This window comes from Phyllostomus hastatus, unplaced genomic scaffold (assembly GCF_019186645.2).
Source record: "Phyllostomus hastatus isolate PE091 unplaced genomic scaffold, TTU_PhHast_1.1 phas_contig_40, whole genome shotgun sequence".
Taxonomy (NCBI): domain Eukaryota; kingdom Metazoa; phylum Chordata; class Mammalia; order Chiroptera; family Phyllostomidae; genus Phyllostomus; species Phyllostomus hastatus.
Window position 1 is genome coordinate 51,094,286 of NW_025333872.1, and position 27,680 is coordinate 51,121,965.

The 27,680-nt window shown below is 34.6% G+C and overlaps 1 protein-coding gene across 1 annotated transcript in view; it reads right to left on the reverse strand.

Annotated features, from left to right (window-relative positions):
* Positions 1-27,680, reverse strand: part of ASCC3 (activating signal cointegrator 1 complex subunit 3) — a 307,023-nt gene that overhangs the window by 272,529 nt on the left and 6,814 nt on the right. The window contains exons 2-3 of the mRNA XM_045843194.1: positions 18,658-18,789; positions 15,862-16,012 (exon numbers count right to left, since the gene is read on the reverse strand). Coding sequence (XP_045699150.1) covers positions 15,862-16,012; positions 18,658-18,747 — 241 coding nt within the window. The 5' untranslated portion in view covers positions 18,748-18,789. The remainder of the gene's footprint in view (positions 1-15,861; positions 16,013-18,657; positions 18,790-27,680) is intronic.

Genomic DNA, 27,680 nt, shown 5'->3' on the forward strand with positions numbered 1-27,680 from the left:
TCTTCTTAACAAAATTGCCTTCATCTTACAGATGCTAAAATGAAGACTCAGAGTTAAATAATTTTAGAGAGATCAAAGAGCCATTTAGTTATTAAACAAGTTTCAAAGCAGACTTTTAAACAAAAGTTCTCTGCACTACACCACACTGACTCCTTGTAAGTTCCTAATAAAGTAGATTTATCTCTAGTTCTTATTTACTAAATAAACAAATTAAAAATCACCTTATAAAACAAAGCAATAAATGGAAGAACAGTCTTACCTTATTATCAGAAGTAGAATTAATTTAAACAACCATTTTTAGGTCACTAGTAAAACTATGTTACAGCCATATACAGGGTGGGGCAAAAGTAGGTTTACATTGTTCATATGGCAAGAAATACATTAATAAATAATAATACAATAAACCGTTTCATGTACTCACAACTGTATAAACATACTTTTGCCTGACCCTGTATATTATGTTCATTAAATGTAATGCAATGGATCCATATATGTTGCCATAAAATAACCTACACAATATAGTAAGTGGGAAAAAAAAGTAAGTTATGAATCAGCACAAAAATACAAAGGGGGAGGTTAAGAATAGTTTAGGAAATGGAGAAGCCAAAGGACTTATATGTACGACCCATGGACATGAACTAAGGGGGGGAATCCTAAAGGGAGAGGAGAGTGCAGGGTGGAGGGGGATAAAGGGGTGAAAAAAATGAGACAACTATAACAGCATAATCAATAAAATATTCTAAAAGAAAAAAAAATACACACTGGTAGGTACAGAATAGACTGGGGAACATTAAGAACAGTATAGGAAACGGAGTAGCCAAAGAACTTATATGCATGACCCAAGGACATGAACTAAGTTGGGGGGACTGCAGGAGGGAATGGAAGGTGCTGGGTGGAGGACGGCAAAGGAGAAAATTGGGACAACTGTAATAGCATAATCAACAAAATGTATTTAAATGTTTTTTTCATGTTTCACAAATTTTATTTATTGATTCAACAACAGCAAAAGATTACATTTTGACAATGAGACAATGTTTGAAGGGGGGGGGGGTCATAAATCCCTGAACTGCAACTTCTTAAAGAATTAATTCATGTGATTATGTTAACATCTACAATTGGCTTAATCCTTACCATTGAAAAATATCTCCAATATAGAACGATATTTAGAACAGATTTTGACAAAATCTTGCTTTACTAAGGAAATGTTGCAAGAAAGTGTTTTCCTTTAACACAAGCTACTAATTACTCAAAATTTAATTGGATAAGGTTAAATTTTAAAATAAAATGAATGTCCTCTATTGAGGTTTTAGAAAATGTTATTCAAAGAACGTTGAGGAATACAACTGAGAAATGTCTCACTGCAAAGAATTTTTAGTGAACACTGATTTTTATGAATTTTACTATTTATAAGATGCAAAGTGTCAGGTTTGCATGGCCTTTGAGAACCGTATCTCAGCACTTTTTATATCTGAAAATATTTTAATATAATGATTCTGAGAATGACATAATTTTTAGAAAACATTAAAAATGTTTAAAATTTGTCCTGGCTAGTGCAGCTCAGGGGATTGAGTGTTGGTCTGAAAACCAAAGGGTCACTGGTTCGATTCCCAGTCAGGCACATGCTTGAGTTGCAGGCCAGGTGCTCAGTAGGGGGCACATGAGAGACAACCACACATTGATGTTTCTCTCCCTCTTTCTCCCCCCCTGCTTCCCCACTCTAAAAATAAAACAAATGAAATCTTTAAAAAGAGTTTAAAAAGTAAATAAAATTAATGTTTGTTTACTATTGTGCTAATTTAATATTTTGTGCTAATTTTGCTTGTATAATTACAAGATAACATAATATTTCCTTAGAGCATTGGTTTTCAAATAGAATGTGCATCAGAATCACTGAGGGTCTTGTTTAAAACACAGACTGTGGTGCTTCTGCCTGGGACTTGGCCTGAGAATCTGCATTTCTAACAAACACCCAGGAGATGCTGATGCAACTAATATGAGGAGCACCATATTTTGATGAAAACCACTGGCATAAAACAATTTATTTTAAAATTTCTTAGGTTTTATTTATTTATTTTTAGAGAGAGGGGAAAGGAGGGAGAAAGAGAGGGAGAGAAACATCAATGTGCAGGTTGCCTGTTACACACCCCCTACTAGGGACGGGCCAGCAACCCAGGCATGTGCCCCCACTGGGAATTTAACCGGTGACTCTCGTTTGCAGGCTGGAGCTCAATCCACTGAGCCACACCAGCTGGGGCTGGCTTAGAACAATTTAAAAAACTACTTATTAATCCAAATTTTTTTAAAAATACATTTACATCGTATTTTACATCTACATCTCTTTCTATACCCCATGAAACTATAATCTTAGCTGGATAATGGTTCTGCATAATATCCTGCATACATGTTAATACCCTTGTCTAATTACTAACTTTAATTCTGCACAACCTACTCCGTATCCTTGAGTTGGACTGCTAAGCATGGACAAATTGTTCCTCAAAATATTTCTCAAAAGTGAATCTTTGTACTGCGTTACTCAGAAGTTTGGAAATTACAGTAATTGAGAAGCACTCAAGGAAACACTATTTGTTACCACTATCTAACAAAGAAAAGAGCCACAATCTGCACCGAAAGAATTTCTCTGGAGTGCGAAAACACACAGTATTCTCTACCCGTCATCCCCTCCCCTGCACGCCTGCCTGCCCCAGCCCGAAGGCAGAGACAAGTGTTCCAGCGCTCTGTCTGCAAGTGACGGCATAGTCACTTTAGGGGGACACTGATGTCAGCAGACCCGGATGAGAAGGCAGCTCAGGACTGGAGCAGGAACTCTGGCCGCAGTCCGAGAGGCAACAAAGCAATCATCCTAACTTGCTAGCACAGCCCACCTATGAAGCCAGCTCTTACATCTTTTGGTGACTGAAAAATATAAATGGTACTTGAAAAACAGGGGGAAAAAATCTGAAGAAAAAAAAAGGCAATTAAATGTCCGACTTGTCAAAATTCTGACAGGCCCCACTTCCCCTCAACAAACTGGGATTAGAAGGGAAACCTATGGGAAACCCAAGGGCTCCTCTGCTGCTCCATCGGCCAGCTGAACCAGCACATGTTCACCACATAAAAGGAACTACTGGAGAGCCACTGGAAAACGAGAGTGGGGCACTTCTGGAATGGAAATTTGTAATAAATAATTACATTCTTGTTTTCTTGTACTATATCCAAAATTAAACATGTGGATTAACTGAGGATCTTGTTTACAATCTCTTTTTTGTTGATTTCCCTTTCTATTTCACACACAATTTAGTACTGAGTAATCAATCAGTCAGGGGTGTCCAACCTGTGACCTCCTGGCGCATGTAGCCCAGGATGGCTGTGAATGTGGCCCAACACAAAACTTTAAATTTACTTAAAACATTAATGAGATTTTTTTTTCGGTGATTACATGTTACAACATATTTAATGTGTGGCCCAAGACAACTCTTCTTCTTCCAGTGTGGCCCAGAGACACCAAAAGGTGAGACACCCCTGTAAGCTGAGCTCTGAAGTCAGTTAATACTTGCTCCCAATTCTAAGTGTTTCCATTTCACATCACTGACTACGCTAAACTTTCTGAGAACAGGAATTTTAAGTTAGTTTTATCCTCAAAATAAAACCTTGGTAAAGAATATACACTAAATAATTGGTAAAAGTTCAAATGAAATTTAACAACCTCCAAACCTTTAAGGAATCTACTCTTGATATCTAACCACTTGCACATCTAATTTTCTAGCTGTTTAACACTGAACAAGATAGACCGTAAACTGGTACACTGGCTTTATATACCTAGCACTTCAACTGCAACACATTTAAAGAGATACACTTAGAAGGTCACTACAATACTTCTTATTAATAATAAATACTTGCCCTGTCCACTCCACAGTTGTACTGGGAGCAAATGAGATGTGAAATGTACAGTAAACTCTAAAAATATAATTGGCAACTGAGTGTCATACCATTATTATAAAACATTTTAAATGAGATTGATGACTAAATCATCTACAACACACAAATTGCCTCTATATTTTCCTTTTATTGCAAAATATTAAGAATTAAAGAGTTGTAAATCATAACTTTTTAAATAGCCTACTTTAATAGTTGAGAAATTCTTTAAAAGGGATGAGTAGGAAATTTTAATTGAATAAAAATATCCATCAACTCTTTGCATGCTTAAAAATTGCTAAATATTCAATTTGAAAGTTGTCAACAAATGAGTTCCTTAACCAGTTAAATCTACAATGTTAGTAGAAAATATTTACAAATATCTTTTATACTTATATGCTAATAATGAAATGTTCAAAGCTATCAAACTTATTTTTTATGTTATGTCCAAACTTTAAATGCCCATTTTACCCTTGACACTTGATCTGCAACTATAAATATAATATTAAAACTCTGCATCAGTATAAAGCTCATTGTTTGCTAAAAATATAATCAAGGCAGGCAAACTATTATGAATATGTTATATTTGAATAGAGATTAGCTGATTTTAACTAAAAAATAATTATTATTTTTACATATACAAAGGGGAACTCTCCCCCCCAAAAAACAGAATTATCTTCTGGGGGGCGGGACCCTTGTAATACAGGCATCTACCTTTAGGTATGTGTTCTAGGAACCTATCTCTATCGGTGGAACAGCTGGCATTGTTGTGAGAGGCTGAATGCAGCTTCAGTGAAGTTTGTTTCCAGACCTTTTTGATGCATTGGCCCATTTCATGATGGGTTACCAGCACACTTGTGCCCACATCATGCTGAGTGTTCAGCAGTTTTGACCAAAAACAGCATGACCCCTGTGTCCCAACCTCTCTATTCATCCAATCTCACCCCAAGCAGCTGTTTTTTGTCTCCCCAGATGAAAAATTTCCTGAAAAGGAAACCTTCCTTACCACCCCAAGTGGAAGAAGTGAAACAAAAAAACAGAAGCAGCACTAAAAGGCATCAAAATCAATGAGTTCAAAAACTGTTCTGAGCAGTGGTCAAACTTCTCGATAAGTGTATTGCATCAAGTGGAGAGTACTTTGAAGGTGACTGAAGTTTAAACATGTAATAAGTAAATGCACAATTTTTTATAAATAAATTCTGGGGTTTTTTGGGTCCTCCCTCATATGTTAGCTATTTGTGCAAGCAAAAACAATGATTTCACTTATACGCAATCCCACAATGCCATCAGTTTTTCCCTCTACATATTCATCTCCAGTGCCTGTTAGTGTACTTTTTAACAAGTATAGTATCTAAAATCCTCACATGGTAATAACATTCTAATAAAACTACAAGAACAAGGATTTTTTTTTCTTTCTGCATTATATCATCTTTCAAATAATCACCAAATTATCAAACTTGAGAGAAGCAAGCATTTGCAATATGGTTTTCTGGGGAATACACTGAACAATATATGTGATATTAATTTAAAATTGGCTAAGAGGTTCATTTATTTTTTCATATAACTCTTGTATATAAAAAATCCTCCAAGAAAACCTTGCATTAAGTGGGCAAAGTATTCAAGAAATGTTCAATACAGTAATTTGAAGGAACTGCCTTCAGGGTGAGCAAATAATGAAGGGAAAGCAAATAGAGAAAAATATTTGGTAGGAAAAAGAGTAGTAGTACAAGACATTAAAAAAAGGCCAAGGCAATTCACCATGTTTTGAAGTCAGCCATTTAATTTTATATATATTCATTACAAAATGTGAATACTCATCTTACAGTGTAGACTTTAAGTTACCATCCAGCCACTACATTACCATTTCTAGTACATAAAATCCTGAATCAAATTACAATTTGACTTTCCAGGCAACCAAACAGCTAACATAAAAGTTTCAATTTTATATATAAGCTTCCTATAACAAAAACATTATTTTGAGCATCACAAACTTTAAATTGTATCTTTGAACAAATCACATAGCCCACTGAGATTTAACTGGTATTTTACTTTTTTAATATCCAAGAAAAATTTTTTAAAAGATGATTCAAGGTATACATAGTACAGCATTCATTTATCAGACAATACTTATAGACTTAATAATACTATGAAGAAAATTAACTGCAACCTTAAAAATGCCTCTACTAAGGAATGCAGTATAAATTTTTTTATGCTTAAGGAATTATAATTTATAAGTTAATAATAATATATCGATGAACTAAAGAAAACTGAAGAGTTGATCCTATTTCCAACCTCAGTCATTGCTACAATATTCTGTTCAACTTAGAGCTGTTTTTGCCACATTCCCACATAATCAAAACTGCCTGTTTATATAGCCAATATATTAACAAAATCACCTATGATTTTCATTAAGTTATTTAGCTCTTTTATTTTGTAGTATCCCTTGTGATATGTAGAGAAACAAACAACTCTGCCCCTGAATCATTCAAAACACAATGTTAATTCTGTCCCAAGTTTCCTTCTCTATGAACTCCTTTCTGACTTACAGAAGCAGAATTCACACCATTTTTATACCACATCATCATTGGGCATATATATCTACCATAACATAAAACCACACAGAGAAACTATTTGTTTACTAATGGCTACTGTCACATCTAGACTATAATAAAATTATTCACTGATAGCCATTTACCAGGCTTTATTCAAGGTACTTTGTAATTCTGCTTTACATCACAACAACTATACAAAGAATTAGCATCACTGTATTATGTATGAAAAAATAGGTTTACTGATATTTATTAGCTATTCACTAGTAAATGACAACTAAATTTCTACCACACATATTAACTGATAACTTGAAATTATCCTAAGGTATAGGAAAATAATTTCATGAAAACTTAAAACTGAAAATGAAATAAAGATGATACAAAATACAGTTCCAAATAGTCTAAATATTAGCTTACAGTATCCATACATATATCTTAAAATAAACTACAAAAGATACTGCAAAGTTGGTTCCATTGTTAGAAAATCTAGTAACACAACCTGCTCCAAAAAAAGTAAGTAGGAAACTCTAGTGCAGAGATGTGATGGCCAGAAGTCAGGCACACATGGTGAACAAAGGCAACAGACCTGAGGAAAAGGCCAAGCCTTTAGCAGCCTTGCGCCCTAGCATTATCTAGCTGCTGTACTGGTATGACACCAGGTGGCTCCACTACACTTATCAGGGGGATCTTTGTAAATTATATAAATGTGTAACATTTCTGCTATATACCTAAAACTAACATAAAATAATAATAAATGGCAAATGTCAACTGTGATTGAAAAATAATTTTTTTAAAAAAGGAAAAAAAGCAGCTGAATCCTACAAAGGAAATTTGTCAGGTGAAATGAATAAACCAACTTGAGTCTCTGTCACTGTAGTAGGTTTTAATATTTGAGCTGAATACATTCCTAATACATGTATTTATGAATGTATAAATATCATAAAATATAAAAATAGTCATGAGAATACTAAATATCAATTTTATGACATTTAAGATTATTGATTACCAGAGACTGAGCAGGTAGTTCTAACAATATTAATAAGATTTTATTTCTTAAAAGAAAATATGGAGGAAAGATAGCCAAGTGTTAAGCTGAATGGGGAATACACAGGTATTGCAGTTTTTATTTTTATCAGTCTGTAATATTTCATGGAAATTGATAATATAAAAGCCATAAATTGTACACTTTACTGAATATAGTAGGAATATACAAAGTACGCATACAGCTCAAAGGATTATAATAAAGTGCACATACCTATAAAATTTGGGTAACTAAGAAACAGAACAGTATTAGCTCCCCTGAAACTCCCTTCCTCAAAAGGCCACTACCCTGACTTCTGAAACCACAGATTAGTCATGCCTAGTGTTCAATTTCATATACATATATAGAATCATTCTCTGTTCTTCTGTGTTTGGCATCTTTCAGTCAACAGTCAGATTCATTCACAATGTAACACGTAGCTATATAGTTCCTTATTGCTAAAAGGTAGTCATAAATCATAATTTATCTATGCCAGTGTTTAACAGTAAATTGGGTTGCTTCCACCTTAAGGTCATCACAACTAATGGATGCATGCCTCTTTTGTGTACATGAGCAATCACTTTTACTGGATATTTATGTACATATTACTGAAAAACATACACAAAGATTTAAAATTTAACTTCTCCAACCACAGTAGATACTACTAAACAATTATTCAAAGCAGTCATGCCAAATTAAACTCTGCTAGAACTGGTTGAGAATTTTTATTACATATTCTTGAGCCTCACTGACAATTGGCATGCCAGTCTTTTTCATTTTAACCATTCTTATGGGCATATAATGGCATTTCCCTCATTATTAATAAGGTTGGGAACCTTCTCTTGTTTCTTGGCCATTCAATTGTCATCTGTGAAATGCTTGTTCAAGGTTCTTGCTCATTTTCATGTAGGAATTATCTGTCCTTTCCTTTTCTTATTGTTTTGTGGGAGTTCTTATTTAATGTACATATAAGGTTTCTTTTCTGATTATGTATGTTGAGACTATGTGACTTGCCTTTTTACTCTCAAAGAATAAAAACGATCAATTTTAATGCAGTACAATTTACCAGTCTTTCCCTGTATGAGTGTTTTTTGTTTTGTTTAATAAATATGTCCATATATAAAGACCAAGAAGGTGTTCTAAATGATCTTTTAGAAGATTATTTTGTGCTTCATGGTTCTTTGTACAATCTGCTTAGACTTATCTGTATAGGTACATGTTTTTCATATATACATTTGCCTGACATCAGGTACTGAAAAAAGAGCCACATTTCACTGTTCCAAGACCTTCATGATAAATCAAGTGCCCTAATATCTGTGGATAAGTTCCTGGACTTTATTCTATTCCACTGGTCTATCTATCTACCCTTGACCAACACCTCACTAAATTACTGATCTTTATAATAAATCTTAATACCAATAGATTAAGCCCTTCTTCTATCTTTCAAGGTTGATTTGGCTGCTCTTTGCCTTTGAATTTCCATGTAACTTTCAGATTGTCAATTTCCACGCATAAACACACACCTATAAACAAAAGCCTGCTGAGATTTTGATTGGGATCACACTGAATCTACAGCTTAATTTGGATAAAAATATCTTTATAACAGTGAGTGTTCCAATTCTTTGTATAGCCCTTTATTTAGTTAGGTCTTCTGTAATTTTTCTGAGTAATATTTTAGTTTTCCATGAGAAAATTTTGCTCGTCCCTAGTTAAGTTTACTAGGTATTTGATTTTTTAAAATGCTTTTTGTAAATGACATTAGGAAAAAAAAGCTCTGGTACATAGAAATAAAATTAATACTATGTTGACCTTGCTAATTTCATTTTCAAAAAAATACAGCCAAGCAAATAATGGCAGTTTTTAAGAAATATTTATGTCTTTTCTTTTTCATGTCTTTAATTACCACGAACCTGTACAGTAAGAAACAGAAGTGGTGATAGGCATTCCTGTCTAAATCTCTATCTCAGAAGGGAAGCTTTTTCAACACTGCATCATTAAACAAATTTGACCTAGGTTGTTTTTTTATAAATATTCTTTATAATATTAAGTTTCCTTCTATTCCTAGTTTGCTAAAAAAATTTTTTTATCATAACTGGATTTCAGATATTCACAAAATGCTTTTCTTTGTCTACTGCACAATCATGCAAGTTTTAAACTTTTACTACTTTACACAAATCCCACCATTTTCCCTATTTCTGAACCCAATAATTAACATTTTGTGCATTTGCACTTTCCCTCTTGGCTTTTTTTTTTTACACTGACCCACTGTTGTACACTGAGTCTTCATGGCACTTTACTAGAAACATGCAGCAAGCTCATGTTCAATAATACCCAGCACATAGTCAAATTTCTATAGTGCCTCCAAAAATATCTTTTTAATTTTTTTCTGATTTAGTATTCAAGCAAAGGTACTATATTACATTTAGTTATTATATGCTTATAACCTTTTTTAATCTGCAATACCCTCATACCTTTTTAAATGACATTATACGAAATTCCCCTATAAAACCATTAAGGCATATATTGGCTTAGCCAAAAAGTCCATTACGATTTTTCCATACAATAGCTCTATCAATGCTTAGCTGTCTTTAACTTCAGTCAAAACAACTTCATTAGGCTGTATATTAACAGCTGTCATATCAGCATTCATTAAAAAAAAAACCTTAAAAACCTTATCAAAATTGGTGAATTTTTGTTCAGCCATTTTAATATTGAAGATGGAAGAAAATATATAACATTTTCAGCATATTATGCTTTATTATTTCAAGAAAGGTAAAAATGCAACTGAAGCAAACAAACGAAAAGATTTGTGCAGTGTATGGAGAATGTGCTGTCACTGACTGAATGTGTCAAAAGTGGTTTGCGAAGTTTCTTGATAGTATTGACATTCTGGCCAAATAATTCTTTGCTGTGGGGCTGTCTTATGCATTGGAAGATGTTTAACAGCACCCTTGGTCTGTACCCACTAGAAGCCAATAGCAGGAGATAGCCAGCACACTCAAAATATCCAAATCAATAAAGTTAATTTGTGAAAATGAAAAATGTGTCTTTTATAGAAAAAACCATACAGATGTTTTGGCCAGCCCAGTAGATTTCTTAGTGTAAAGGCTTTTAATTACAGATTGAATTTCTTTAACAGTCAAATATTCAGATTTTCTATTTCCTTTTTTGTCCATTTGTCATCTTAGTCCTATGAGTCTGTCAAAAGCTCTGCTCATCTTCCCACTCTCCTCTTTTTCATCTGGCCTCTGAAATAGACACCTCGAGGAAAAAGTGAGCCAAATGCCAGGATCCCATTTTCTGGGTTTATTTCTGCTTCCAGATCTTGGCCCCACAATTCTTCACTGTTTTGGAGGTACTATGATATAATCAAACAGTTTTCTATTTTACAGTTTTTCTATTTTTCTCAGCAGAAAATTGTTCCAAATTACTTTTCTACCAATTTATGGTAAGTGGAACTCTGAACTTTTTTGAAATCTACAATTTTCAAGATAGCTGTTTTTTATAAAACTCCTGAAAAACCTCCTGCCTCATCCAATACACAACACACCTTTATTATTTTAAATGCCTACCCTTACTTCTATAGACAGAATTGCCAGATCCTACTAATATCTTTATTTCTCTCCTTTTCCAGTCATTGCTTTATAAACTGTTTTCACCTTCGGTTTTGATTCCTCACTTTTTTATACCAAAATCTTATTTCCTTGACAACTCAAAAAACACAAAAGGTCCCCAAATTCCCTAAACCACATTTTGTAAGTCAGTCCTGCCCAACCTACCTTTTGATTCATATTGTTATTAAAAAAAGTTATTAAACATAAAATACATAAAAATAGCAAAACCCAAATAAAGCAGGAGTTATAAATTAGAAAAGGCAAAACAAGTAAATCTGTACATGACAAAACAATGTGAATACTGGGGGAAAAAAACTAGTTCACTTATGGCTGAGTCCTGATTTGTATCCAGAAGACCAGAGTAAAATCATTAGATCACCCTAGTCTGGCCTTGAGAGAAAGAGACCAATTACATAGCTGACTAGGGAACTGTTGGGTCTTTCTACTGACCTTCCCACCATTCTTGACCCCCATTCTAGTTTCTATTTATGGTGTGAAAACTTAAAACTCCTGTAATAATACAGGAAAATCAACCTCCTCTGATAATAATTTAAAACTGTAAGTAACAAAGATATATGCTTATGACATGATTCATTTTACTGACTGCTACTCTCAATCTTGGCCTCTTTATTTTTAAAAATGTTTTCATTTGAAGCACATAAAATATTGACATAGTTTCATTGTGCACAGAATACAGGTTTATGTAACTATGTTTCCCAGTCAAAATCCAGAGGAGGTAGCAATGTCTACAATGAGTATTTGGATAAACTAAAACTAAGTGCCAAGAATACCACTGTTAAACAGTTTATAATATTTTCTCCTCAAAGCTCCATTTTATTATTACAATAATCAAGAGGGAAGAATAAGCCTGGCTGGTGTGGCTCAGTGGACTGAGCGCTGGCCTATGAACCAAAGGGTCGCCAGCTGGATTCCCAGTCAGGGCACATGCCTGGGCTGCAGGCCAGGTCCCCAGTAGGGGACACGTGAGAGGCAACCACACAGTGATGTTTTTCTCCCTCTCTTTCTCCCCCACTTACCCTCTAGAAATGAATAAATAAAATCTTTTAAAAAAAGAGGGAAGAATAACATTATAAATAGGTATGAGAATATAGTAAATATAAATCTGAGAAGAAAAAATGCTTTAAAATAACAACAGGTGTCACTTGTAACACACTGCCTGTATTAGAGGTAGTAAAGATCATATAGGAATTTTGGTTGTATTTTCAATGATTCATTTATTTATTGAACATCTACTGTATCCCCCACAACACATTAAACACTAGAGTACAAAGATACTGTGATCCGTGAAATTCCTGTATTATCAAGGCACTCACAGTCCTTCAGGGAAGGAACAGGTGTAACAATTATCCAACAATGAGAAAGTACTCCTAAAAAGTATGGAATAGATGATAATCTAATGGAACACTACTAAGATTAGAAAGGAATAATAAGATATATATGAAGCCTAAGCCATTTCTTCAGAGATGAGAAGCATTTACCCAGATGAACACAATGGGGAAAGTTACTATAACACATAAATAACAAAGAGGAAAAAAACAGTAAGCTTTGTTCAGGAAATTAAGATAGTAAATGTATATGTTAAGAGTAAAGCTTTCATGTGACAGAATGAAAACGTACATTGCTTTAACTCATAAAGGAGCTTTTCTAATTCCTTTGCAGGAATATAAAGAGTAAGCTGAAAATAAAAATGAGCTTTGCTTTGCTTTTTTTTACAAAGATCAGTCTAATCACAGGCAAGAAAATGAGTAAGGAAAGAAGGCTGAGGCAATAGGCTAATGCAATAGTTCAAACATCAGAAGGTGAAAGCTTAAACTAGACAATGGTAAACATGTAGAGGAAGTGATTTTAAGAGCAGCTGAGACGTAGACTTGACAGAACTTGACAAGAAAAGTAAAAAATGTAGAATTTCCAACATGTTTCTGTTTCAAAATTTGGGAATAGGCCTACCTTCACCACAAATCAACCATGGGATTCACTTAAATCTTTAATGAGCCTTCTTTTCTTTACATACAAAATGAAAGGATTGGACACCATATTCCGTGCTGTCCACACCTGCTTAAAATACCCCTTACTCTAGTCAATGTGCATGGTCTCAAGCAAGTACCTCATATTACTATATCGTACTCAATTAAAATGTAAGTGATTGTTCTTTTTACTTATTCTCTTGCTCTACCTTTTTTAATACATTACACCAAAAATATCTGTTAAAAGAGCAGCATAAGAGAAATCACAAAGACATGTTTACCATAAGACTAATCTTTTCAAAGCTGCTAGTTTTAATTACATTTCAAGTATCAGCAATATTTTCATATTCTGACCTATGACTACAAGAAATGGAAAAGAATCTAGGATTACAGAAAGAATAGCTGACTACTGGTTGACCATTAGTTTCATTAAAGCTAACAGTTATTTAACTTAAATATAGCATTAAAAGTACACATAACAGAGTATTTACATAAATTCAACCCTAAGATTTTATCTGTCATAAAAATATTTTTCTGCGATATTAAAAAATAATCAATTCCTTAAATGCATCAGTCAACAGATTAGTCCCTAAGTATGAATCAGATGTTTCACAGACAGGCAAAACTCCTAGAATTACGTTTAATGACTGATATTTAAAGCACTGATTTTTGACTTGTCAGAGACATTTGAGAAGTAGTCTGAAGGGTATGTTTTTTCATCTTAATTTCCACATTACTTATATAAAGAAATAATTTAGTTGTGGTACTGAATAAGCTCAGTATTTTACTACTTGTTTTGCTAAGTATTCTGAGGTATTTTAATAATGAAACTAAAGAAGAGGAAGAACACTGCAGTTTTTGAAAAGTACTTTATTAGACCACTCCCCAGTAGCCTTAACATCTTAGAAATAAAGACAGTGAAGTCCAGAGGGTTAGGGCCTAGTCAAGGTGATCTAGGTAGACTGGAGACTGCATTGTTTTCAGTGAACCTAACTGCCTCTATATTCTTAAAATATAAAATGTGATTATATGCCAAATGCTACCACAAATTTCAGCAAAGTGAGCTATTTCCCCTAAGCTTCAGCAAACTCAAGTTTTACTAATGCCCTTGAACTTTAAAAGATCATCTAAATGCACAAACATACACAACATTCATTTTGTACTTTTACAACTTAAAACAATGAGAACATTAAGTCAATATTATACTATATTACAAACCAATAATAAATGATATCAAAATATTTAAAAAATAAATTAAAGGAGTTGAGCATAAATAAGAAGCATCACACACATGGGTGTGTTTAAAGGGAAATACCCTTCAAAGCCGGTGTAAGAAAAACTGCCAACCAACATATGATAATGATTTAATTTTCTCTCTACCAAGAAATCACCTGAGAAAACTTTTATCATTGACTTATCAAGTGAAACTTCATTAAGAATCTAAAACATGCAGGTACTATTTTACACACTGAGAACAGAGTATTCAACAAGAAAAATACGACCCTATTCTCATGAAACTTGTATCTAGTGGCAAAAAACCCCCCCAAAAAAACCCAGAAAATAAACAAGCAAAATATCAGTAACAATAAATGTTACGGAGAAAATGCTCCCAAAGTTTACAAGATAAAGAGTGACTGGGTAATAATATAAGACTGGATGGTCAATGAGGGCCTCATTAAGGAAACAATTTTTTTAGGTGAGTTCAGAATAACAACCACCACTCTAGGATTAGAGCAGAACATTCTCAGCAAAGGAAACAGCAGTACAAAGACCCCAAAACAGGCAGTAACTCAGTGGGTCTGAGGAAGTGAGAAAAGGCCATGTGTCTATAACACAGTCAGTGAAGGCAAGGATGAGTCCAAGTCAGAGAGAAAGGTGGATGCCAGATTATATAAGGCCTAAGTACTGGTTTAAACCTTTTACAGGTAACAAACCTGAATTATAGTAGTGTTAACTACACTTTTTAATTATCAGAGTCAGAAATGTGATAATAAATGTCAATGAACAAACTCAGATGTTTTACCAGAGTCATTTTTTTTTTATTTTATTTTCAACCCTAGGAAAGTAACATGTGTTAAACATATAGTAATTACAATCTCTAATTATAATTTCTGCCAAATATAATCAATTGATGAGAAAGTTATAGTGTATAACAAGACCTGAAGCAAAGTTCAGCTCCAGTGTTGCCCTTCATTACGTGCTAGATGAGCATCTGTAAGAGAATGAGCTACATGACTTTTAAGGTCTCTTTCAAGCTACATTAAAATTTTAATTTACCTTATTAAATTTAATTTTAATTTATCTTACTTATTTCAAGTAAGGCAGTGGTTTTAAATTCTAAATTGCTATAATTCCTATAAATTAGGGGTGTCAAACTCATTTTTACCAGGGGCCACATCAGCCTCACGGTTGATTTCAAAGGGCCAAATGTAATTTTAGGACTGTATAAATGTAACTACTCCTTAACTAGGGGCAAGGAGCTCAGTGCTGCCGCTGGGTAGAAACAACATGCCAGGCTGGATAAAACAACGTGGAGGGCCAGATTCGGCCCTCAGGCCTTGTGTTTGCCACCTGTGCTATAAATCCTTCATGTCTGATTATACTAGTAATTGTTTAATTCTACCTCCCTGACTCTAACCTAAGCTCCTTAAGAGGTAAGATGGTCTTTCAGTAATTATGAATGTTTGCTTAGAAATTTTAGCCTTTTACTCTATAATATATAATTTAAAAGAAATGTATTTTTGATCCTTAGTTTTTAAATAAACAAAACAAAACTATACCTATTTGTTTTGCAGCCTGTAATATATCTTTTAAGTCTTCATTTACACTTTGCATTTCATTCTTCTCCAGTTTTTCATTCAAAAATGTTACTAACTTCTTCCATGTCAGATCCAAACCTACAATTTGTTCATGAAGTTTAGACCGCTTTATCTGAAAGACATAACAGAGACATACTGGTTAAAGGTTTTCTCAAACCATCATTTATTGCAAGTTTTGCATTACATTATATAACTTGGTACCACCCACAAGAATTCAAAATTTTATCTATTCACATCTAAATTTACTACTCCCAGAAGGAGCCTTATTTGAAAAAGATTAAAGAGAATCTTATTTATTTAAAAGATATCTTTAATAAAAGCTTTTTTACCATTGTAATCACAATGAATAATCACTATAAAATTATTTTCATACAGTAAAATAAAAAGCAAAATGTCCTACATTCAAATGATAATAGGTAACATCCCACGTACCTCTATATTTCTCCTTTATTTTTAACAAACCTTAGACCACATTGTATATAAGAACTTCTGTCATGCTTTTGATGAAAGGCATTTAAAAAAATTAAGATTCCTATGATGAGTTCAATATATTCAAATCAGCATTGTTCTCCTAAGTATGATCCTAGAACAGGATAGGCATCCAGGAGGTTCTTATCTATACACACTCTTTTCTTAAGATTTTAAATCTTTGATTTCTCAAGAACTGAAACAGAAAGCAATGTTTACTCCATATCATTGGCCTTGGTAAACTTCAGGAGGCCCTTGAACAAATGAAAAAGTAGTGGGTCACACAAAAGATTGACATGTTTCTCTTGGTTGCACTGATAATATTGAATAATTCATTATTACTACCCTGCTTCAGTTTTATAATTAAAAATGGAGCTAATTAATCTGGGTTTAAGGAGAAGAAAATGGGCAAATGTAGATATGAAAAAAGATTAACCATAAATTGAAATAAGTTGTTACAATGGGTCACACTACATAAAGCTTCATCTCTTTTATCTCTTTCGTATATGTTCGAAATTTCCAAACATAAAAAATTAAATTAAAATGAAGCTCAAAGTATCTGCCACTCTTTTTCCTCAAGGGGCAGAAAGTTATATAAAAGCCTACAATAATAAATGAAATGACATGGAATAATCATGTAGTACTTGTCACTTTCAAATTCTAAAATCTTCTATTGTATACCTAATACACGAGGGCCGATAAAGGAATTTGGTTAGGTGAGAAGAGTAAATACCGTCTTTTTTCAGACCATAAGATGCACCTACCTAGGTTTTAGAGGAAAATAGGAAAAAAATGTTGAAGCAAAAAATATGGTAAAATATTTAATAACATAAATAACATAATAATTTCACCAATGTAAATGTAAACAGAACTCAACAGCAGCATTCACAACCATTATCCCTCCCCAATTTGAGGGTGGGGGATGGGGGGAGTGTGTCTTATAGTCCGAAAAATACAGGTAATTCCAGATTAAGATAGCAATATTAATTAATTGTATAGAATATATCCTTATTTTAATTGTTATGAAAATGCAAAACAGCTCCCATCCTAAAAAAGGTTAACTTTTTGTTGTAGCAAAATTCTGTATTACCTTTAAAGAAAAACAAATCTACCTAAAATCTGTTACAAATTATTTCTTCCTAGTATCAATCTTTAAGATATTAATTGTAAAACTGAACAAGGGCTTCATTTTTAATAAAAAAAATTGATTTTATTAATCATTTTTAATAAAAAATGATTGATTTTTTTTTTAGAGAGAGAGGGGGGAAGGGGGAAGAGAGAGAGAAACATTGATTTGTTGTTCCACTTATTTACACATTCATTGGTTGACTCTTGTATGTGTCTTGACTGGGGATCAAACCCTGGACCTTGGCATATCAAGACAACATTATAACCAACTGACCTACCTAGCCAAAGACTTTAAGCATTAAAATTCTAACCTATTAGGAAACAGTGTTAGTATTCTATAATAGAGTCAAATAAGTCAGCAAAATGGGTGTTTTTTTAAGATTTTTATTTATTAATTTTTAGAGAGAGGGGAAAGGAAGGAGAAAGAGAGGGGGAGAAATACCTACAAGAGAAGCATCAATCAACTGGCTCTTATATACCTCCAACTGGGCACCTGGCCCCCGCAACAGAGGCATATGCCCTTGACCTGGAATCGAACCTACAGTCTTCCAGTTCGCAGGCCACTGCTCAATCCACTCAGCCACACCAGCCAGGGCATGGCTGTTTTTTGTTTTTGTTTTTTGGGTTTTTTTTTTTTTTTTTTTCATAAAAACAGCATAGGACCAGTTTCTTTATATACTATAGCAGATGACTCATTCCTTCATTAAGTACAGTTCATATACCTTCAGGACTATAAACCCCACAACCAATTACAAAGACCACACAGAAGTCAATTATGAGACCTGATATTAAGTTTGAAAGAGTAAAATTCATTTCCCCATGTTGTACATTGTTTTTCTCCATCAAGTAAGAATTTATCAGAGACCAAAAAACTTACTCAGACAACCCAGGGGTAAGTTACTGGACTGAATTACAAAATTAACTGTGGCAGAAACATTAGTAGTAGAAAAATTAACAAAGGATTCAATACCATAGTTCTGATTATTCTCTTTGACAATACAGTTATATGTGCTTAAGATAAAAATTCCCATTAAAAAACATCAGTATATACATTCCTCTTAGCAGATAAACATTTTAATCACACAGAACTGAGAAAAAGAAATGCCAAATACTTGTCTGTATCCTCTATTTATAATGGTTTTCATCTTTAAAACAAATTACCTTTAAGTCAGCTACTTCTTCATTATAATTATCTTGCTTGGTGACATTTGAAAAGGAGCGCAAGGCTCCTGTGAGCCGAGGTAAAGTCATCTATTAATTCAATCAATGATCCGTACAATGAGAAACCTGAAACTGAAACAGGATGATATTTATCTGTTGGGAGCAAGTGGGAAAGGTAATCAAACTCAATAAATTTATCTATATAAGACAGAGGTAACAAATTAGTTAAAAAGCAATTGTTACCAATGTTGAATAATTCTCCTGACACATTTTGTACCCATGAAGGTTTTATTTTTTTAATAGCACACTGGCTATATTCGGAGAAAGGAAAAAGAAACAAACAAAAATGTGTGTGGGCACTACTATAACATTCCTTCCAAAGGAGTTCTACAGATTCCGAAGTACAGGTCTCAAATACTGTATTACTCTGGCAATGATACTGAGAGAGGGGAAGAAAGCACTTGCCCATCTTTTCTTCAGTTTTGTTTTATGCTCACTGATTTCATCTCACATTGTCCCATGCCTTCGGAATCTCACTGCTTTGTTTTGTTTCTTTTTAAACATGTTTCATTTTTTATCTTAAAAATGTACACTTGCACATAAGTCCATTGGCATTAGTGGTTCTCTGCTTGGAATGCTCTTCCAATGTTCATATAGCTCACTCCTTGACACACAGGTCCTAGTCTTAGCTTAAAAGATCAAGAAGGGCCTTTCTTGACCAATCTAAGATAGGATAGCTACTCAGTTACTGTCTATCACAGCACAAAATTTCATTATAACACTAATTAATATTTGACATTTACTTATTTACTTATGTGTTATGTTATACGACAAAGAATAAGGTTCTTATCTTTGTCACTCAATAATTATTTGGTAAATAGTAAAAGGAAGAAAAAGGGAGAAAAGGAAACAATGCTAACAGGGAGACTGAAGAACAGAGGAGGAACAAATTCTAGTAGCTGGTAAAGGGAAGAACTTCCAGGAAAAGAAAGAAGTCAGATGACCTGATCTAATCTCCTTTTTTACATGCTGACAACTAACTTTCTGGCAAACAGACTAGTAACATTTACTATGAGGGGCGTCCTTATCTCCGGAATACTCTCTGTTTATCCTGGTTTAGAACTGCTGCTTATTGGCCCTCTGCAGAATGTCACATAAGCAATATAAGTCTTTAGGATAGTTCTCAATTAGGAATATTTTGTCTTCTAAGGGTCATTTGGCAATATCTGATGACATTTTAAGTTATCACAGCTGGAGGAATACTAACGGCTTTTGGTGGGTAGACGCAAGTGATGCTGCTAAACATCCTATAATACACAGGATGGCCTCCCAACAACAAAGAATTACCTAGCCCAGCAATTTTCTATCCGTGTGCCACAGCAGGCACACTGGTATAACACAATTTTTTTTAAAATATGCAATACTGTAGGCAACCAGTCTGTTTGATGATGGCAAATGTCACTCAGCCCTACATCGAAAAGCCCACAGGAGCAAAGTGGTGGGCAGAAGCCAGACCCTCAGACCGGTTTTCCCATGGGAATCGGGCCCAGAAAATGCATCCATACATCCAGACTGTTATGGCTTGCTCTTGCTAAAACTCCCTCACCCTGGTCTTAATTGCCTATTTTCAAGGTAATTTCCAAAGCCTGTATGAACTTTCCCAAGGACGTAATGTAATCAGCTGGCAACCTTTCCCTTCAGCACTGTTATTTTCATTTCCTTCATTGCACCTAAAATGTAGACAACATTTTATGTAATAGAGAATAAGACCCGGAAGAAACAATAAAAGCCTGTCCAGGCAAGGGTCGGGGCACTCTCCCCTTGAGAGAAGCAGTCGTAGGACTCTCATCTTAAGAGAGTACTATACCGTCCCTCTTTCTCCACAGGACTGCTGTAGTCTGTGTGCATTTGTCCTCATCTTCAGCCACAACACACAGACTCTGCTGGCCGGAGACTGCAACAAAATACCTGACTATTTAGTCAGGGGCAATGACCTCTTTTCCCTTAGAATGTCAAATAAAAAAAGGACAATAGCTATATAACAACAGCTGCTGATTTGAATAAATCAAAATTATATCTATTTTTTGATCAGATAGGCAAAAATATATATTTTGGTGTTCCACAGAATTTTACTAATTAGTTTATGTGTGCCATGAAATGAAAAGGCTGAAAATTACTAAATCTAGTCCAAAAATATCAATAGTGTAAAGATTATGAAACACCACTCTACTGTTGAAAAGAGATGTTTTAGAATATAGGTACTTCCAACAGTACACAGAGACCCATGAACCTCAATTAAGAGACTTCACTTATTATTTTGGGCCAAAGAACATGTGTCCAATGTGGAAAGGGGGCCATACAGGCTGTCTCAAACCACTACCTACTTCTACCCTTCTTGACTGCTTATATCCTTTTAAGTTATTACAAAGTTTGATACTTGAAAAACTCTCTGCCTCCTATATTAGAATGATTAGATACAAAATAACTGTGTGAAATGTTTATCAAAAGAAGAGACAAAGTGAAAATAATGAAGACTTCTGGAGAAGATGGAGGCATAGGTAGATACACTTTACCTCCTCGCACAACCAAAAGAGGACAACAAATTTAACAAAAAATAACTAGAACTGCCAGAAAATCAAACTGTAAGGAAGTCCAACAACAAAGAAGTTAAAGTAGAAACATTCATCCAGACTGGTAGGAGGGGCAGAGACAGGAAGCCAGGATGGAGAGGACTCCCGGCAAGGTAGCAACTGGAGGACTGGGGCAGGCAAGGGGGCAGCTGGCAGAGTGGACCATACCATATTTGCATTCAGATAAACCGGGAGGAAAAACTAGGGCGCAAGACAGTGCAACCCAGGGTTCCAGTGTAGGGAAAAAAAGCCTCAAAACCTCTGACTAAAAACCTGTGGGAGTTGAGGGGGCCAGGAGAAACTCCCAGCCTCACAAGAGAGTTCACTGGAGAGACACACAGGGTCTTAGAATATAAACAAAACCACTCACCCAGGAATCAGCACCTGAAGGGCCCAATTTGCTTGTGGGAAGTGGGGAAAGTGAATGAAAACCAACAGAGAGCCCAGCAAGCATCACTGTTCCCTCTTGGACCCCTCCCCCACATACAGCACCACAATGCAGCACCATGGGTTGCCCCACCCTGATGAATATCTAAGGCTCCACCCTTTACTACAAAACAGGTAGGCCAAGACAAAAAAAAAAATATGGCCCAAATGAAAGAACAGATCAAAGCTCCAGAAAATACAACTAACCAACAAAGAGATAGCCAACCTATCAGATGCATACTGCAAAACACAGGTAATCAGGATGAGCACAGAAATGGTTGAGTATTATTGCAAAATAGAGAAAAAAGTGAAAAGCTATGCAAAGTGAAATAAAGGAAAATGAACAGGGAACCAAGAGTGACGAGAAGGAAACTGGGACTCAGATCAACCATTTGGAGCAGAAGGAAGAAAGAAAGAAACATTCAACCAGAACAGAATGAAGAAACAAGAATTCAAAAAAAATGAAAGAGGCTTAGGAACCTCCAGGACATGTTTAATCATTCCAATATATGAATCATAGGGGTACCAGAAGAAGAGGAAGAGCAAGAAATTAAAAACTTATCTAAACAAATAATAAAGGAGAATTTCCCCAATCTGGCAAAGGAAGTAAGATTTCGAGGAAGTCCATGAAGCTCAGAGTGTCTCAAAGAAGTTGGACCCAAGGAAGCACACACCTAGGCACATCATAATGATATTACCCAAGATTAAAGATAAGGAGACAATCTTAAAAGCAGCAAGAGAAAAGGAGACAGTTACCTACAAAGGAGTTCCCATAGGACTGTCAGCTGATTTCTCAAAAGAAACCCTGCAGGCAAGAAGGGGCTAGAAAGAAGTATTCAAAGCTATGGAAGGCAAGGACATACATCCAAGATTATCCAGCAAAGCTATCATTTAGAATGGAAGGGCAGAGAAAATGATTCCCAGATAAGATCAAGTTAAAGGAGTTCAGCATCGCCCTTATTACATGAAATGTTAAAAAGACTTATCTAAGGAAAAAAAGATAAAAAATACAAACAGTAAAATGACAACCACCTCACATCTATCAACAACTAAACTTAAAACAAATAAAAACCAATGAGGCAAAGAACTAGAATAGAAACAGATTCACAGAAATAGAGATCACATGGAGGGTAATCAGTGGGGAGGGGTAGCAGGGAGAATGGTGAAAAACGTACAGGGAATAAGAAGCATAAATAGTAAGTACCAAATAGGCAGGGAGAGGTTAAGAACAGTATGGGAGATGGAGAAGCCAAAGAACTTATATGTACAACCCATGGGCATGAACTAAGGTGGAGGAATGACAGTGGGAGGGCAGGTACAGGGCAGAGGAGAAAAAGGGATGAAAAAAAATGAGACAACTGTAATAGCATAATCAATAAAATATATTTAAAAAATAATGAAGACTATAACAAGAAAGGACTAAGAAAATTTAAAATACAATGTTTAGAATTAAAAATATAAACTTTAAATTTAAAAACAATCACTGGATGGGTTAAACAACAGATGAAACACAGCCAAAGAAAAGTGATGGCCTGGAAGAGAGAAAGAGATTGAAGAAATAACCCACTATGCTGTTACAATATGACAAAGTATAGGTTAAGGAGGACAGAAACTAGTCCAAATATATCAATACTCCCAGTAAATACAAATAAATTAAACTTAACATTCAAAAGATTGGCAGACTGAATTACTAAACAGCAATCAAGAAAAAACTAGAGCTACACCTAAAGTACAGGACAAAGAAAGGTTGCAAGTTAAAGCATAAGATCCTCCTGTAAAAATACTGAAAATATCAAATCAGACATAACAGATTTTCTGAAAGTATTATTAGGAATTTTTTAAACTCTCTTCATAATAATAAAAGATATGGCACTAAGAAAACATATGTAAAATTTTTTAATTTGTAGGCATGCTCTGATGAAATTGCCTTAAAATAAAATAAGCAAACCTTCATAAGAAAGTGGCAAGTTCAACATCAAAGTGAAGGTTTAATAATTGATCAATTATTGATAGGTCAAATCAACACCAACAAAAATTCAGTAAAGAATAAAAAACTTGAACAGTGAAATTAGTAAATTTAATGAACATAAGCAGAAACCTATATACCTAATGATTAGAAAATACATATTCTTCTCAAGTACATCAGCGAGAGTTTAAAATGGTCTATGTCGACTAAGCCATGAAGCACATCTCAACAAATTTCAACAAATAAGTATCAAAAGTCAGCAAACTTTTCCTGTTTAAAGAGAGACAGTAAATATTTTAGGTGGGCCAGGCCACCATGCAGTCTCTGACTCATAGCCATTGCTTTATTATTTTTTTTTAACAACACTTTAAACATGTAAAAATCATTCCTGGGTTCAGGGTGACCACATTAGTTTACTGACCCCCAATATAGTTCACATTTGCTGAGCAAAATAAAATTAGATTAGAAGTCAGAAACAGAAAAGATAAAGCAAAAAACAAATAAGCAAACAGATGACTGCAATGAAGGTCAGTAAATAAATGGTATCAGAAAGGCTAGGGGAAAAAACGGCTGAATTCTCTATATCACACTAAAAAATATTAATCAGGAAAGTAAAATGATCTATTTTAAATGTGAACCACCCACTGGGATGAATTTTGGAGAGTATTTCTGGAAACAAAATGATTCAGGGAGTTACACCTGTGTTTGAATCCTTTCTGGAGCATGTGGAAGAAGAAATCAAGTCAGGAGTCTGTGGAGAGCACAGAGAAGACAGAATTCTCTAACTGTAGTGTGCACAAAAGTAAGCTGAGGGCTTCTCAAATTGCTGAGCCCCAGCATGCAATTTTCTGACTCACCCCCAACTTTCTGATTCAGCAGATAAAATGGCACTGAGTTGGGTCACTGTCAAGGTCAGAATTCAGAAACCATCAGCCTTATATTTATAACCCTCTACTACGCACTTCAAAAGGGGCCCATATTCCATGCTAAATCCTAAAGAGAAATTTTACCTTTTATTCCTTACTTGTATTGTACCTTATTGCCACCAATTGGTTAATTATTTGAATTAATCAAATAACATATGCCCAATAAAAGATACAAAAACAGTAATACTGGAAACTGTGCCCACTATTTCACATACTGAATACATGCTCTAGAATGAATGGAGAAAGCAATAAGAATATGGTGCTCCCTTAGACTGTTTCAATTACCATATGCATCTCAAACTGTGAACATCTTGCTGCATTGCATGGCTCCAATGTTTAAAACTATGTTCCCTTTCTAAAAAATATATACAACATGGCCATTAAACATAAGCCAAGTTTTTCACCTGGTTCATCTGAAGAAATTGTGTTATGTTCCAAGTCTGGGGGAAAAATATGGCTTTGCAGGACATATTGAGAGACAGTATGTTGTAACAACCTGGTGTCTTAAGGGATTTTCAGGGGCAATTTTAATTATTCATTATTTCCATCTAACAAGTTTTCTTCAGATTATGATTCATTCTTAAGCAAGAAGCAACTGGTCCTGAATAGTTTCTAATAACTATTGGACCATGGACAACAGAGAAAGCAAGAGAAAGATAAACATACACACAGGGTGAGGCAAAAGTAGGTTTACAGTTACTGCATGGAAAATAATATAATAATTAATAAACAACACAAGAATAAGTTGTTTTGCATCCTCACAACTGTAAGCCTTTTACCCCACCTTGTAATACACTTTAAATAAATCAAAACATATAATAGTTTGTTAAAATATTTATGAGGTTCTTATATCCCAATTACTTAATATTCAAAGGTGGGGGGGATGTGGGAGATAAACCTATGCAGGCTCATAACCACAAACCAAATTATCTTTGTATTTCAGAAGACCCCCATAGTTATATTAATTTTATTTTAAAAAGAGTAAGGAAAGCTTTTCTTTTAAATGCCCTTGAAAAAAAGTGGCTAGAATAGTATGTCAGTACCAGATGAGAACAAAAATAGTTATGAAGAACATCCCACAAGGATGAAGCAAGCATACATATTACTTTAGAGAACACATGGTCAGACCCACTACATGCTAGGCAATGTGTATTTTACTTCTCCCCACACTGGTCCAGTGAAGAAGATCCTGGCCCAGATTATCTTGAGCAAAGCAAAATTCTCATTCCACTCCAATCTATGGGCCTCTAAAAGATAGACCCAAGAAATATATGTCTGTCCCTTAATAAACCCTGAAAAAATTATTCTGAATTGAAACCATGAATATTTTCTCTCAAGAGGTACCCTCATACACCAAACCAAAACTCTAGTGATGCTCTGGAACCAGCCTTAGCTGTTTACAAAGGGTTTTCCTGACCTTGTACACTTGTTTCTCTGTATCACAAGTGCATCGAGCACCATTACATTCTTCAATACGAGCTTTGCAACTGGTGACCCATCAGAAACTTTCTATCCAAAGAATTAGTACAGCCCAAATCCAAAAATATTTATCAAAGGGTATGTGGCCTTAATCTTCACTTACTCTTTTGTGCAAAATAAAGGAAATTTCTGAAAAGCCCTAACACTGCCACTATGTAAAAGAAATTGGCATACACTTAGTAATAGTCAATGAAATCTCTCTACCGCTTTCTCAATAGCGAAAATCTAGACACTAACATCAGGACTCAAATGAATTAATGTAGTAGAAATATAAAAAACAGATAAGCAAATTACTAATTCATTAGGTATTATGAACTAGATCAAATATATAGGTAGTAAGGATTTTCCTGTACTATAATAACTTCACTTAATATATGCTTTACTTGACCTTTCTGAAAGTATGATATATATTGCCATGAACATCATGTAACATTCTGGTCTAAACTGTTTATTTCTATGTTTATGAGTAAAAACTTAATTACTTATAAAAACAGGGTACTCTCTTTCCCTTTATGATTTATCAGTCAGAAATGTGCCCCAACAACATTTTTATGTGCCTTGTTCTGGGCTGAACTGTCACTCCCTTATCATGTTCCATTCTCTGCTACTCACAGCCTCCTAAACTGAAAGACGTTTGAAAGGTCAGGCCCGTGTGTGTGTGTGTGTGTGTACACACACGAGTGTATATATAATTATATATATTTTTTCCTATCATTTATCCCTACTATACTCTTTTCCACCTCCACCCACTTTCCTCCCCTTAGCAATCACCACAATGCTGTCCATGTCCATGAGTTCTTTCTTATAATTTCTTCCTTTTGGTTTTGCTTTTAGGTTTGGTTGTTAATAGCTATGAGTTTGTTGTCATTTTAGTGTACATATGTTTGATCTTCTTTTTCTTAGATAAGTCCCTTTAACATTTCATATAATAAGGGCTGGGTGATGATGAACTCCTTTAACTTGACCTTATCCTAGAAGCACTTTATCTGCCCTTCCATTCTAAACGATAGCTTTGCTAGATAGAGTAATATTGGATGTATGTCCTTGCCTTCCATAGCTTTGAATACTTCTTTCTAGCCCCTTCTTGCCTGCAGGGTTTCTTTTGAGAAATCAGCTGACAGTCCTATGGAAACTCCTTTGTAGGTAACTGTCTCCTTTTCTCTTGCTGCTTTTAAGATTGTCTCCTTATCTTTAATCTTGGGTAATGTCATTATGATGTGCCTTGGTGAGTCCCTCCTTGGGTCCAACTTCTTTGAGACACTCTGAGCTTCATGGACTTCCTTGAAATCTTACTTCCTTTGCCAGATTGGGGAAATTCTCCTTTATTATTTGTTTAAATAAGTTTTAATTTCTTGCTCTTCCTCTTCTTCTGGTACCCCTATGATTCATATATTGGAATGATTAAACATGTCCTGGAGGTTCCTAAGCCTCTTTCGTTTTTTTTGAATTCTTGTTTCTTCATTCTGTTCTGGTTGAATGTTTCTTTCTTCCTTCTGCTCCAAATGGTTGATTTGAGTCCCAGTTTCCTTCTCGTCATTCTTGGTTCCCTGTTCATTTTCCTTTATTTCACTTTTCATAGCCTTAATTTTTCCCTCT